This window comes from Thunnus thynnus, chromosome 21 (genome assembly GCF_963924715.1).
Source record: "Thunnus thynnus chromosome 21, fThuThy2.1, whole genome shotgun sequence".
Classification (NCBI taxonomy): domain Eukaryota; kingdom Metazoa; phylum Chordata; class Actinopteri; order Scombriformes; family Scombridae; genus Thunnus; species Thunnus thynnus.
This window is the reverse complement of record NC_089537.1, coordinates 19,461,750-19,477,344: the sequence shown is the minus strand read 5'-3', so window position 1 is coordinate 19,477,344 and position 15,595 is coordinate 19,461,750. Positions and strand designations below refer to the sequence as shown.

General features: G+C 39.6%; 1 protein-coding gene across 11 annotated transcripts in view; it reads right to left on the bottom strand.

Annotated features, from left to right (window-relative positions):
* col11a1a (collagen, type XI, alpha 1a) overlaps window positions 1-15,595 on the bottom strand; it is a 104,625-nt gene that overhangs the window by 51,806 nt on the left and 37,224 nt on the right. For 8 of the 11 annotated variants that reach the window (XM_067577995.1, XM_067577991.1, XM_067577988.1 and 5 more), the window contains 18 exons: window positions 14,740-15,024; window positions 13,799-13,864; window positions 13,393-13,434; window positions 13,210-13,272; window positions 11,067-11,141; window positions 10,831-10,914; window positions 9,828-9,884; window positions 8,422-8,475; window positions 8,246-8,299; window positions 7,114-7,167; window positions 6,876-6,929; window positions 5,507-5,560; window positions 3,816-3,860; window positions 3,541-3,594; window positions 3,401-3,445; window positions 2,195-2,248; window positions 1,231-1,275; window positions 641-694 (listed from right to left, as the gene is read on the bottom strand). In XM_067577995.1, coding sequence (XP_067434096.1) covers window positions 641-694; window positions 1,231-1,275; window positions 2,195-2,248; window positions 3,401-3,445; window positions 3,541-3,594; window positions 3,816-3,860; window positions 5,507-5,560; window positions 6,876-6,929; window positions 7,114-7,167; window positions 8,246-8,299; window positions 8,422-8,475; window positions 9,828-9,884; window positions 10,831-10,914; window positions 11,067-11,141; window positions 13,210-13,272; window positions 13,393-13,434; window positions 13,799-13,864; window positions 14,740-15,024 — 1,239 coding nt within the window. The remainder of the gene's footprint in view (window positions 1-640; window positions 695-1,230; window positions 1,276-2,194; window positions 2,249-3,400; window positions 3,446-3,540; window positions 3,595-3,815; window positions 3,861-5,506; window positions 5,561-6,875; window positions 6,930-7,113; window positions 7,168-8,245; window positions 8,300-8,421; window positions 8,476-9,827; window positions 9,885-10,830; window positions 10,915-11,066; window positions 11,142-13,209; window positions 13,273-13,392; window positions 13,435-13,798; window positions 13,865-14,739; window positions 15,025-15,595) is intronic. The other 3 variants (XM_067577992.1, XM_067577993.1, XM_067577994.1) reach the window with 1 other exon arrangement.

Sequence of the window (15,595 nt, the reverse complement as noted above, 5' to 3'; positions counted from 1 at the left end):
TCTGGAATAACCAAACTCAAAGGCGCATTATTATATTTATGCTGATGACAGATGCCATGAGACATTTCTGAAGGCATAGTTCTGCAGCATTTCACAAGACGGCTTGGTGTTTACTGCAAAAGGGTAAACCCATCAAAACAGTCTCGTCACAGTCTACCTACATTTTATTTGCAGGATACAGTTAAATTCGTTATATGGGGATTTTTAGTAATATGAATCAGTTAGAAAACCTTTTTGGTATCAAAGGTGGCTGTTCCCTTAAGATAGCCACTGTTAATATTTTACATTTTACATTTATAAAGATTTGGAAGATTTGTAAAAAGGTTGTACACAGGTCATCTCTGTGTTGGGAATCATGGGTCGAATATATGTCAACCTTTGATTGGTGTGAAAAGAAAAATAGTGTTCAGAATATAACCACCTCTACAACCACCAGTTACTTACTCACTCAAAACTGGTTATATATACTGTATATCTGTAGGAACATCCCTGTGTTATATGCATGTTTGTGTGTATGTGTGTGTTGCCATACAGATATGTGTTTCAGTGCATAAAAAAACCAGAGTTTCAGAAACATATTTCTGTGTGTGTGTAATACTGATATACTGTATGTACGTATATAGGTGATAAGAGCACGCACAGGAGGCCCATCAGCTCCAGGTAATCCAGGCAACCCCGACCGGCCCTGAGGTCCCTGCACAAGGAAAAGAAGAAGACAAATGAGATCAAACATCAGAGGTCACAAACAGAGTACCTGCAGGTTTCAGAAAACCAAACGTAAAACATTTTATGACCTTTACACAAATTTATGATGTGTGATTTGGGGCCAAATAAATAAAAGTGACTTAACTTTCTAACCCTGTTTTGTATCAGTCAGAGTGGACATGGAGCAAAGAATCATGTCATTACATGGTCAAAACACATCTCATATACTGAACTGAAACATTTATATTTTGTTTAACTCATTATGATAATGTAGTTTGACTGTTCTGACTTTTTGGGAACCTGTAGGTACAGCACCATTAGAAATGGCAAGAGTTAACTTAGTCAAAAAACTGCATTACATTGAGCATTTTGTCATCCTAAATATGATTTTAGGACTTGCAAATGTAAGTTATTGATTACTTTCGCCTAATCAAACAATGACTTAGAGTTACCTTCTGCTATCCTTAGTGGTTTTCATTTTTTTTATATAACAGAATAGAAAAATAACAACAAAAGGTTACTTACTTTTTCACCAGGTGGTCCAATGGGGCCTTGAGGACCAGGAAGACCCTATGAGGTGAAGACACATTGACAGAAATGAGAGTCTGTTGCTATAGCAACAACAAGCATGCTCAAACACACACACACACACACACACACACACGCTGTATAAATTGAGGATTTGTTGGAGCTGTAAATAGTTGAGCTGGTGAAGGAATGTTAAGCTTGTGTGTTTGTGTGTGTAATGAGGGGGGCCAGAGGACATATTAGCATCTAGCATACACTTAAACATTTGTGCATGTGTTCACCTATATGCGTTTGTAGGTGGCTACTTGATGTGTGCCAGTGTTTCTGTGTGTGTGTGTGTGTGTGTGTGTGTGTGTCACAGGGTAATTTGAGGCACTGAAGCTTGCTCCAACAGGTGTGGCAGCTTTGCAGGAATTCCACCAACATGAATAAGATGCTTTCAAATGGAGCAACCCCGAAACATTCCCCCTCCCAAGATAAACCCCTGAAAAATATTTGAGAAAAATGGGTGTGTGGGGAGTGTGTGTGTGTGTGTGTGTGTGTACTTTTTATGTCTCCAGGGGGAGGCAGGAGGAAGAGAGTAAGGGTGGGCAGAAAGAGAAGAGGAGCAAATTCAAAAAGTCAAAATGAAGATGATTATCTGTTTTGACAGCTCAAACACCTGGAGAGATAAACAACATCAAACCATGAGAATGAAGCTGTTCAACTGCGTATTTAATTAATCAAAGGCATACGCATCTGAGCTCCAAAGCTGTCAAATGATAAATCCAGAGTAAATCTGCTTTTCTCTGAGTTTGTGGTGTTTGTGGTATAATGTACAGACAACAGTGAGGACAAATGTGCCTGTGGTCTCTACACTGCATTCGCACATCATGGTGCATGCATCCACAATAAACATTTACTTTTGTTTTTGTCATGATTTTGTCATGGTGGTGAGACAGAGTGTGATAGACTCATTTACCTGTGTTCCAGGGATTCCCTGCTGACCGGGTGGGCCTGGTTCTCCTTGTGGTCCCTGAAAAGAGGATTGAGTCTGTCATAACAAACACTAGTCCCAGAGTAAACCTCAGCACTGTCACTAGAATTGTACACATCAATGTCAACAATTAGGTGGGTGCCATCAAACCCTCTGCCTATCAACAGGATAAATTATTATGGCAGTTTAATACATGAATCTGCTTTTTGTTAGCTAGTTACAGTGCCAAATGAACTGAATTTTAACTAGTAGAGTATAAGTCACAGACTTATATATTTGAATAGATGATTGAAAAGATGGGGAATAGGGCAGACATAGTATTTACTGTACCAGTCCAAACCAAACTTTAAGATAAAATCCATCACTGTGTACTCTTACTCTATTTGACATTTTCAAGCAGTCTGCTGATCAACTCATCACTTTGTGAAGAATTGTTTTGGTGTACCTTCTTCCCCTTCCCTGCCTGGTCTACTTTAATTTTAATGTCTGTCTGGTTTCCTTTCACCTAAGACTGTGAACGTTATGTATTCTACTGTGAGTTCCACAAGCAGAGTGCAAGAAAAACACCCTTACTCACATATGAACACCCATGCCATGTAGTTACTTTGGACTGTGGTCTATGTAGTCAGCTGTCAGAAATGGGAAAATCTGTCTCTTGTATGATGGATTTGTGACTGTTGAACATCAGGGCAAAATATAAGCTTGAATAAGAAGCTCTTGCTCTCTGATGAAGAGGAATACCAAATGTAGTATTCATGTTTTTCTGATAACAAACTGCACTGTAGCTTTGGTGGAAATGTCCTGTGTGACGACAAAGACTACACAAAATACATGAAAAAAGTTAAATGTATTTAAGGGCTTGAGGGTTAATTTTGCCCATAGATCAACATTTTGTCCAGTAGCTATTATCATGTAACAAATATGTTGTAACACCTCTAATGTATGACAGAAGAGGCAGCACCACAGTTTAGCATTTGATCCTTTGCTGCCTTTTAAGTGGCTACTTTCCTTCTCAGGTCCTCTGAGGCATTGGAATGACCTTTGACCTCACAGCTGTGAATCCTAAAGGACTTTTAACAGTCTAACCCTAACAGTGCAAAGTTATAGACGCAGACAGCCTCCCAAAACTCTGCAGCCTTAGGAGCTGAGGCAACATTTCAACATTTTACTGAGAGGAAGTTGTGTCCGTACCATGTTTCCTTTGGGACCAGGAGGCCCATCAACTCCAGCGACACCCTGTAAAAAACAAGTGAGAAAAGACCCGTAAATATTTCATGTCAATTATAGGGAGTGATATCAGAGGAAGGGATGATAAAGCTGATGGTACATACAGGCGATCCAGGGGGTCCCGGAGAACCACGAGGTCCCAGCAAACCTCTAGGACCCTATGAGGGATGAGACATTATTTAAAATAAAGTCAGTTTTACTCTATGCTAAATACACTGATGAATCATCTTCAGTAGGGAAATCCTGTCCCCTGGTGGATACTTTTGTCAAAGAGTGATCAGATGTCAGAGATCTTTAACAGGATTTTGTTGCAGCTTGTTGTAGTCCCACATGTTTGAGACAGCCTGATGATCTAAAAGCAACAGCAGACAAGTCTTACACTCTCGCCAGCTAATCCTCTGGGTCCGATCTCTCCATCCTCGCCCTAAGGGAAGAAAAAGACAAAAGTCAGAGTTAATTTACTGAACTGACCTTCACTAGAGAGGTTCAGTGTTTCATGCATTGTTATTTCTATACATAGACAACTGAAGGAAATACTGGCTGGAAACACTACATATCAGCTATCACTAATTATAATCAAAACATAGCAGTTCCAAAATCAGCTGTTGAAAGCCTGTATTAGTCAGGGCTTAATCTCAGCCAAACATAGCTGAATGCAGTAACAGCCCAGAGGTGGCGGTAGGGGGAGGTGGAGAGGGGTAGGTAGTTTCACAGGGAGGAAATGTCAAACACAAACCCTCCTCCTCTCCAGTTCATAGGCACTGTTCACACCTGGCATTAACATGCATCTTAAGTGATCCGATCACCAGTGGGCGGCTCTAAGTACGTCAGTTCACACCTGGCATTAAAATGTGTCTCCACATGCGTCTTGAGTGACCACTTGTGATCGGATCTCACTTCCTCACTCTATATGCAAATAAACATGTACATTATTTCTGTTTGGGAAGACCAAATGCGGTGCAGAGGAGAGCAAAACTCGGGAGAGACTCGACGGCCAGACATTTCTCCCTAAGAACCGGCTGTGATTGTCACTAGAATGAGAATAGCTGGTCCACCTTAAAGGTCAGTCCACCTTAAGTGAGCTTGGTCAGGTTAGGCTAACCCATTGTCGCTAACTTTGGGGCTAACCAACTTCACTATCATCAGCAGGTGGGAAGCAAGACACGGGAACTTGGCTTTGGTCTTGAGGAGTTGTAGCATTTATTCACTGACAAACAGCCTAAGCTGTACACATGCACTGCTACATTCACAGCTATACTGCTAACTTCATACTCTCTGCTCCAGTCATCAGCCTCCTTGTAAGTTTTGCACTTTAATATGATGCTGTTGGCGCGTGAATGAGAACGCACTTCCAGTAACGCAGAGGACATCAGTTGAGTAGGCCATCCTTCAGTGTAGCCCCTGACACATTGTGATCTGAGCGATCGGATCTCAATGCATCCTCAATGCGTCTTGGGTGCATTCACACCTGTTCACACCTGAGCTTTCCACTTATGATTGGATCACCCAAGACACATTTTAATGCCAGGTGTGAACAGAGCTATAGTCTCAACCCAGCTGCCGCTGCCTGAGGGCTGACCTGGTGGCCACAGCTGATGGCAAACGGAACATGTCAGTGGTTCACCTAAGTTCAGTGCAATTTTCTTAAAGGACCAGTAAGTTTAGTGGCATCTAGCGGTGAGGCTGCAGATTGCAACCAACTGAATACCCCTCCCCCTCTCCTTCCAAGCATGTAGGTGAACCTACGGTGGCCGCGAAAGTCATGCAAAACGTGAAAGGCCCTCTCTAGAGCCAGTGTTTGGTTTGTCTGTTCTGGGTTACTGTAGAAACATGGTGGTGCAACATGGCGGCCCCATGAAAGAGGACCCGCACCCTATGCAGATATAAAGGGCTCATTCTAAGGTAACGAAAACACAACGGTTCTTATTTTCAGGTGATTATACACTAATTCAAACATACTTATGAATATTATATTCCATTTCTGTCAAGTCTGTTTTACTAGATGCCACTAAATTCTACACACCTTTAAAATTTGTAAAGGATATTTTATTTACAAAAGAAAGTACTTACTCTCTGTCCATCCTCTCCAGGGGCACCTACGGGTCCCATTGGCCCTGGCTCTCCCTGAGAAAGAGAGAGAAAGAAAGGGAATAAGAGAGAGAAGAGAAAGAGATACAGATTTCGATTTTTTTGTTTGTTTTTGTGACCAAATGTTTTATTATTATTTGAACCAAAGAAATGTAGACTAGATTTTATGAAGTGACCAGACCATGGTGTTTCATTCTTGGTTAAAAAAATTGGAAGCAGTCAGTTTTAGGCTTGTTACATCTGTGTTCATTTTTCTTTCTTCTTTATTAAATATATTCTCATATTGGACAAATCATGCATCGTTTTGCCTTTTTCTCTGTATGCTACTTTTATTTGGAAAAGTCTTACTATGCTGTAATCTATGCCTTATGTCATACCTTTCATTTAAACTGTGACACTTGTGAACATTTTTGGTTGATTTAAAACCTTTTGTTTCTCCATTTTTATGAATTGCCTGATTATTTGTGCTTCATTTGTGATATTTGCTATTGCATTTGCAAAATATGAAGAGTCTAAAGATTACCCTCTTCTACAACAGACTGGTTCATTAAATTGAGGTGAAAGATATACCTATTCAAAACCATAAAACAGATGTGGAATTACTGGTAGAGTGCATCAGGCTGATGCAGTCTGCAATAAAAATGCATACAACTTCAATTTGGTTTCATTTATCCTCCACGCTGAAGTAATTTCTTCTTTGTTAAATATGGTTCATTTTACCAACTTGGAATGCATCAAATACGGTTACCTGGCTTCAGTAAATCTTTCCATGTGGTTATGAGCAGGTACATTAGTGAAATGACACAAATTATAACTTCTTATTAAATTGTTCCCAACATGACATTGCAAGTATTCACTCATCACACTGAAATTTAAGGAGCTTTTTCAACATTGTGATCTTACACAGATATTGAAATTCAAAACTTGGCTGGTGACAGCAGCCAAATATATTTCATTACATTCAAAACCTTTGCCATCCAAAAACATACCCAACCTTTCGTTAAACATTGTAATCTAAGAAGACAAATCCCCAATAACCCCCCAATAATAGAGGTTTTTGTTTTAATGCAAGTTTTGTGACTTATCACATGAAAGCAACAATGTTTTGCCCATAGGCTTAAAAACATTTAGAGGAGTTGTTTCTCAGGGAAACAACATTCTGTTGTTCAGTAGGACTCCTTCAAAATCTGGTTCATTACACTCTTAATGGGCAAATCTCAAAACTATTCAAATTCAGTGGATCTGCAACAGTAGAGGACTAAAAAGCTGTTGTTTGAGAACATCACAATTCTATATTTTTTATACATGATTTTGACAAACTAAATAGCTGATGTCAACCTATTGTACTCACCCTGTGTCCCTTCTCACCAGGCAGTCCGGGGAGTCCATCAAAGCCTCGGTCACCCTGTATTGAAACACAGCAGGTGATGTCATCAGACCATACAACATTGACAGACCAACAGATCAAACTCATCATCATCACTGTAGTATGCAGGGAGCAATGCTTTACAAAAAGACAAGACTTTCACGATTTCTAATTTGTAGATAGTGGCATAAACATGAAATGGCAGAGAATTGGCATTTGGTACCTTGGAGCCTGGCTCTCCGGGCATCCCACGGGCACCGTCGGCTCCGGCACGACCCTTAGAAACAGCAGCAGAAAGATTAGACATATACATAGAGACTGACATGTTGCTACAAAGTGCCCTTAATTTTGGATATAAATCTGTTGTCAAATAATCACTCTGTGCGCTGGGGGTCATGCAGGTGATATGTTGTAGTGTGTAGACCAGTAATAAGAAAAATTTGATATTTTAAATCAGAAAACAACTGAGTATGCAGTCTGAAGCAGTAGACAGTATTGGCACCACAGAACCACCAGTAGAATAGAAATAATGCTGACTAACACAAATAATTGTCAGAAAATATTAAATAGCAATTTAAAAAAAAAAAATCAATTAAGCAATCAGGAGGTAGAAGTGGAACTGGGAAGGCTGGGAATTATCTATAAAGCTTCCTGCCAGCTTTCAATTGTAGAAGAGAAGTCATTAGATCTATCTATTTATTTATCTATCTATCTATTCTTGTTATTCTTAAACAAGAATAACATATATTTCTTAGACACTGATGTTATATTCTGTTGCAGTGATGATTAAACCGTCCTTCTTCTCTTCACCTTAGTTGCTTTAATAGTTTTTCTTTTGAAGGATGCAAGAAAAATCTGGTCTCATATGACAGAAGATGAGTGGTTTATAAACAAACACTTACGTGAGCAATTTTCTTTATCACATTTTGTGACATTAAAAATCAGCTAGTGTCTCACATTTGACCCATGAATCAAGCTTGTATTACTAATTTGCCTATGACTGGTTTATGTTTATTAGTAACCAACTAGGTCAAGACATTTGGCCCTGTAGAGTGACTGCACTGTGACACTAATTGCGCCCTACATCCGTAGCCAGTTTTCCCATTTTGGCATTTTCAGACAGATTAACTGGCCGGCCATTGATCCGAGGATTGGAGGCAGCGCAGGCCTTTAAGCACATATCAAGCAATTGTTTGTTGGACTGGAAATAAGCCTCTCAGCGTTTGAGCAGTGACCACAAGTACAAACAACCGCACAAGCTCACGCACACAACAATAAACACAGAGGCATGTGAGCACACACACATACACACACACAGAGCAGTGAGAGTGGACCGGGTCATTGAGTTCGCTTACCCTTTTGCCAGGTTTACCAGTTTGTCCTGGAGGCCCTTGGATGCCACGGGGACCCTGTGCAGACACATGAGGACCATTTAGTGACCAACATGTTCTAGATTATTAACCTGAGATGTGGCCATCAGCAGCTGATGAGGGATATTTTATGCATCATAGGAGCATCACTTCTTTCTCACCTGAGGACCAGGGTCTCCACCTTCACCTTTCTGTCCATTAGAACCAGGTAGACCCTGAAGAGGGAGAACACAAACCAAACATGTATACATTTCAACATTTCATTAAAACTGTGACACAAGCAGTTTGTTGCAGGACAGATGGGTTAAAAAAACTAGTGTTAAGGAAACAGCAGATGGCGATATTTATCTTAATATGCGCATTCTTTTTGTGTGTTCAGAAATCCACATGATTCCTCTTACTACAGATGCATGAGCTACCTGGTTACTCAAGTGAAGACACTGTCAATAGGGTCCTTTAAATTCTTATCAAATCTGTTGCTCCACTCTGATTGCTTTTATGAAATGATGGTTTGGGTGAAGCTGGCACAAACAGTACTGTTCATTTGGATGCTACAGGTTTGTTATAAGCATATAAATTAATAGCATCAGCTTGAACAGGTTTGTGAAATTATCCTGATAGCTCAAAATCAACATCTGAAGCATAAAATGAAGTGACATGAACATACAGGCAAATTAACACAGCTGGGTGCCCTGTGGCATATACGTATATATACTTTAGTCTAAAAATGCAATGCTAAATTGTTGGTCTAGGCAGAGATTTTGGGCATACTGTATACTTTAATCTGTCTGCAGACAAATATGGATTCAAAGATAGTGATTTGGCAATTACAGACATACATTTAGCATCATAAAATAGCTCAACTGTCTGAAATTCTGGGTTTTATACAAGTACTGCACTAAATCAAGAAAGGGAACATTTTGGTGAGATACATTTGCAGCAGATAGAACTCACAAATCCTCATCTCATCCACTGTTTTGTGTCTACATATTGCCATATCATTTCAGATCATTAAGCTTGGCCTTTAGCCTGTGAAGGGCAGACTTAACAGAGGGTAGTTCTTCGTGTCTTTTGTAGGGCCTTTTCCTGCAGATAAATAGTGGATCGTGTATCAACAAGCCTGAGAGAGAGGAGGGGGGATGAACCAACAACAGAATGAAATTTCTTGGCAACTGGTAGCACCTAGATAGTAACAGACAGGCATTGTGGCCACTGAGCCACCAAGTGCTGATGCAACAACATTTCCAAACAAGTAATCTGGTTTGTATTGTTTGTCTCTTCCAATTATTTTTTCAGAGGAAATATTAAAAAAATATTAACATATGGCTGACACTTTTCCTCAGGCAATATTGAATTGACAGCACATTACAGACACACCGACTGAGATTATGACATAATGGGAAAAAATGTTATGCTATGTTGCCAAAAAGGTAAAGGGGCCACATTCCTAATTATATATGATTTTCACTCACCTGCCCCCCCAGTTTAGTGTATTTTCTTTTTTTTTTAGTTGAAAGGAACAGGAATGGGATATGTGAAGACAGTGAAAAAAAAAACAGAGACTCACCACTGGCCCTGATCTTCCTGTCAAACCCATTGGCCCTGGGGGTCCCCTCATAGCCAGCTGCAGGGCAGACACAGATAAGCACAAAGACCAAATTCCACTTAGTAAAGAAATTAATTCAAAGCAATGTATTACCATATTTGAGGAAAAATAATCTACATACAGTACAGTACAGCACACATTACGTATTACATGTACAGGTTTGTACATGTTCTATTTTTCAAACACTTCTTTTGCTTCAGTTTTATGCATACATGTAACACCTTAATTGCTTTTTATACCTTATGTCCCATGCTGAATTGAATCTGTGATTTTCTCTTGGTTTTATCAATATCTGGAGTGGAGTGTGTTATGTGTATGTTGTTTTATGACAGAATACAATCTAATTAAAATCAGAGTGTTATGATTTGTTTTACTTTGGTGGTATCCATTATTTTCTAAGAGCTGCTGTAACTTTTGAAGTGGTTTTACATGTTGCCAAATTTTCCATACTGTACAAATTCTGGATGATTATCTTATTACTATCTTACCTATCAAGGATTAGCACACTCATAGATAGATTTCCACACTTCATATCTTTGTTCACTGGGGTGTAATTAATACGGGATAACAGGCAGAATCCACCAAGACTCCTAAATACCAAGGCCAAACCAAAATCCAACTCCTCTCCCACATAAACACAAAAACATTTTGTACACCTGTTGGTTTAGCCCACCCGCAGGTTGAGAGCCTCTAGAGTATTTTTAACAGTCTCTCCTGTCTGTCCATCTGTTCATAGTGGCCTTTTTATGTTGTTGCTCTTCAGCCTGCTCGGCATGTCTCCTTTTAGTCTTGCAAGGCCGACGAAACTCAGCGTACCCCCCTCCTCTCCCCACCAAAATACTGTCTCCTTCATCCTTCCCCTCCTTTCTCCCTACAGCTGTGTGCAGGGAGCAGGGCGGGGGTGGGGGTTTGTCCAGGGCCTTTTGGCTCCCCAGTGGCTTGTTTAATGTCCTTGTCTACTTACTCTGGCCTGGGAGAGGATGGCTTGGGCTTGGGCTTCTTGGGCCGACACCACTGGACCCTTCTCACCATCTCCACCGAAACGGAACTGTTTGACACACACAAACATTTAAAAAGTTACTCAGTCTGTTTAGCCATGGTTCCTCATTGCTCAGTACACAAGAAATGAGCCTGGTTAGGGGATTATACGATAAAAAAAGTGGCTGATATGTGTTTTGTTGAATTATTCTGAGCACTTACTGGCAGCATCAGCATTGTACCAGGGGGACCTGGCAAACCATCAGCACCAGGCAGACCAGCACGACCAGGAGGACCCTGAAATGCAGAGGAGACACAACCAGATTATAAAATGATCAACTGTATGAGAACTGTAAAAACAACAATTGAATGATGGAGATTTTGATTTAGTCTTCCTCCAGTGGCTCCTTTGTGATAATTAAATAACACAATACAGAATGCAGCTTGTGTATATGTATTGTTATCATATGTAAACTTAAGTAGAAAAGCTATATTAATAATTTGTGAGGTCTTAACTAAGGTTGCTTTACTGCCTATTCCTTTTCTGTTGGCTCTGTAACATCACAACACTAATATGAACATGTTGTGGCTTCAAGGTAATAACATTTACATCTGGGTTGAATTTTAAGAATTTATGATGGTGTAGATCACTCGCTTTGAAAAATGTACAACAAAATGTAGACAAATGACAGAATATATAAACATATGTATCCAAATACTGATTATACAAATAAATACTTTGAAAAATGTGCCTGATCTTGAGATATTTTGAATCTTGAAACTGTGCCATTTAATACTTAAATGGTAACAGCAGCAGTAATATGAAATGAACACAAACACAGTGACAGACTGTCACATATCCACACACCACAAACCGCACACTAGCAGAAACACAGATGGGGCAGTACATGCTGGAGGTGTGTTGTTTGTTAGTTTGATTAACATGTGCTCCTCCTCCTCCAGCACACATAGACTGGTCCTGTCCATCTGTAAGCCATGCCACTATCTAAATTTCAAAACAAATATTCCTTTCCATGAAAGCTGGTGTAAATGTGTCTGTGTTTGTGTTTGTGTTTGTGTTTGTGTGTGTGTGTTTGTGTGTGTGTGTGTGTGTTGCATTTCTGTGGAACACAGAGTCCAATGAGCAAAGCATTAAATATAGACACTTCTTACCAAGGGAAACCAGGTGCAAAAATGATTCCTCATCTTACAACCGTCGAGAATTTGACCATGATAACTGACTTGTTAAAACTCACTTTTATGTCTCATCTTCAAGGATTTGTATGGAATTATTTGTCACAGTGCTGAATCACAATGCTAAAGTATGCAATAATGCATGAGCAACAAGAAAGAGTGAGAAAAAATGGATGAGGCCTTGGTCTATAATGCCACAACAAAAAAAAGTCTTTATTTTCTATATTGAGATTCCTTTGAGTGATTATTGTGTGTTTAAATTGACATTCACTCTTTGAAGTTTGTAATCAGTTTAAGCTATGGTTAGTATATTTTCACCATGTTGAGTGAAGCACTCAAATTATGTTTGAGATGTCCCAACATACAGTTTTGGTGGGCATCTGCCAATCAAAAACTTGATGTGGGCCATGTAGTGCCTGGATACAAATTTTGGGGGTATTAAACTAGCACACCACATTTTTGCAGACTGGTCACCTTACCAATTAAGTCATAAGTATGAACACACTAAAATCCTGTCTAGAGCATTGGCTGCGGTGTTGCATGCTAACACTTAATAGTAAGCAACTAGCATGATCTCAAAAAACAGGAGCTATTAATTTTGGCACTACTAGAGATATAACATAATTAAACTGAAACAACATGCAGCTAAGTGAAAAACTTTGGTGTAGGAGATTGGTAAACCTTCACATAAAACATACACAACTGTTATTTGACACAACAGTCTTTGCATAGTTCACCAGAGTCATTGATCATCACCAGTTTCATTTTGGCTTGATTTCTTGGTCTCCCTACATTTTAACTTGACTTTTCCTTGACTTAACAGTCAATAACGGTCAGTAAGCTGACTAATACGACAATTTACTAGAAGCTTTGTGTATTTCTTTTGTGTATAAATAACTTTGTCATCACAGACTAGTCTCTTGTTTATTCTAAAATGTGTACAATAGCATTTCCTGCTATGTGGTCCTCAACAGGCCATACTGTATACATAGTCTAATTAAGTATATAGACTACTCAGTACTATATATACAGTATGAGTCAGGTCTTCTACATTGTCCCATATGGCTGTACAATATAAACAACTAAGATACAAGTAACACACATAATATCCATAATATACATACATTAAAAGAAACATGTTGCTGGTTTGGGGACATAAATAGCAACTCACCCTGTCACCAGGATCTCCAGCAGGTCCTGGGGGTCCTTGTAGGCCTGAGGGACCTGGAAGACCCTAAAAAGACACAGCCAAGTCAGCAGACCACCAGCATGCCCGGACATTTAATCATTATGTTTAGGTACAAAACACTGACTTTTGTTGACTTGTTTTTTTTTTTCTTTAACATATACTCACAGCTGGGCCGGGGGGTCCTGGTGGTCCTTCAATCAGCATGCCCTTGAAAAAACAAACATACTGTTTAACACCATGAATGCTTTCCTGTGAGGTAACAGTGCTACAGAAAAGTGATGAGTAATGAGTGAACAAATTCTGAGTAAAAGTAAGCTGCAATTTTATGTTTTTGATTAGTGTTTTTAATGGATCTTAAAAAGAGTGTTTGCTCGATTTGTGCAATCTTAGTTTAACAGTTGACTTTATTACACTTGGTTTTAGATTATTTATGATTTATAGTAACAGAAAGAGAGTTCCAGCTCATGAAAAAAATGATATCTTACTCTGAAGCAGAATAATTTGAGCTAAAATGGCATGTAATCATGATCACATCACTTTAGTACATCAGCATTGAGTTATGGAGCCTTACAGGTTCAATCACAGCTGGCTCGCCCTTTTCTCCCTTCTGGCCAAAGGCTCCTGCAGCACCAGCAACCTGCAGTTACAAAGAAAGCACAGAGGTGACAGTCTTCACACTTCAGTTACAGTCCACAGGTGAATGATAGCAATGATGAGCAATGACAACTAAGGAGGCAGTTAAGGCCAGTGAAAAGAGTGTTGGAACAAATTTTACTCAATCAATCAATATCGTATATTGAGTTGAGGCAGAGAGTGAATCAAGAATAAGAATAACACAAAGTGTGATGACAAAACAGGCAAAATGTTAGTCGTAATGAGCAAGAATGGACCTCTATTCTATATGCTTGAAATGGAGCAATGCTGTCATTGCATTGCCATTGTGCAGTGTGGCTAATGGTGACCAAATAAAACAACATTAAACACCAACAGATTATTGTCATGCAAACCTCACAAAATAACACAAACAGATGTAGAGACATAGAAAGACAATAAGAGATATTGCCCTATGATGTAACGTTTCTCTTCTTTGTGCACAACTGAAAATGTATATATAGAGTGCAGGTTGGGTCAACATACACTGATTGAAGGCTGTGTGTGATGAAGATGAAGTTAAAAGAAGAAAATGCTTGAGTGTGAATGATTTCTGTACTTGTGCACACATTGTAGAGTATGTCAGAATCTCCCAAATTATGAAGTATTCAGTTACGCCCTTTCAAACAAAACAGAGATGCATGCATTGTCTGTATCATAGATGTCAGTCATTAAATCACCAGTCACAGACAGCTGTAAGACAGAGAGGCATTTACTGACTCCACACTCAATATGTCAATGACACATTTCCCATGCCAAGCAACCGACCAGAAAGGCGTGCACTGGAAGACGGAATGATTCCCTAGCACGTGCCGTTCATGCACACACCCCTCAGTCACCAAGTCAGGGTGTGGTACTTACGGTGCTTTCAGAAACGTCGGTTTCAGCAGCAACCCCAGGCCCCACCTCATCATCGTAGGACGCCGTGGGTTTGGATGGGGCTGTGCCATACTCATCATATGCCCCGTAATCATACAACCTGTTGTCAACCTCGCCCATGTCATACTCCTTTAGGTCATATTCCTTAAAGTCATATGGTTCTGCACCAGTGTCCACGTTATCCACCGTTTCTGGGACAATGGTGGGCTCCGGAGCAATGGCAGTGGCCTCTGTGACATAATCACCAAAGGCATCCTCCTCCACAGCCTTTCAGGTGTTACCCAAGCGAAGAAGGGGGAAGTAATGGTGAGCAACCAAGGAAATAAGGATGTTAGTGTAGCAGTTGAGGCAATAGTCTACTTTTAGATGTTATTAAAGCAGAATGCAAATAAATTCAGCATGGTATGCAAAACAATGTGTAAAATAGCAGCGGTAACACCTTATTTATTCCAAAATATAGCAATTTTAAGTTATGTTGGAGGAACAGCTAAAATTCAGTCACTGAGAACATGGTAAAAATCACAAATGAGTGAACTTCAGTAGTGCAGTGATCACTCAGCACACCTTAGTTCAGTAAAACAGACACATTATAACACGACGGAATAAATAAAGTGTTACCGTTATGACTGAATAAAATCATTATCAACTCTGACAATCAAAAGGCTGTTAATCATATATGTCGAGACAGACTTTTTGTTATCTCAGCCTTCTTTTCTTCTTTATCATATAACCATACATGATGTACTGATATTGACAGTAAAGGAAGGCTGAAATAAATGTCTGAAATGACACTTGCAGCATTTTGCATGAACATCAAATGAATCACTAGATTGTGGCT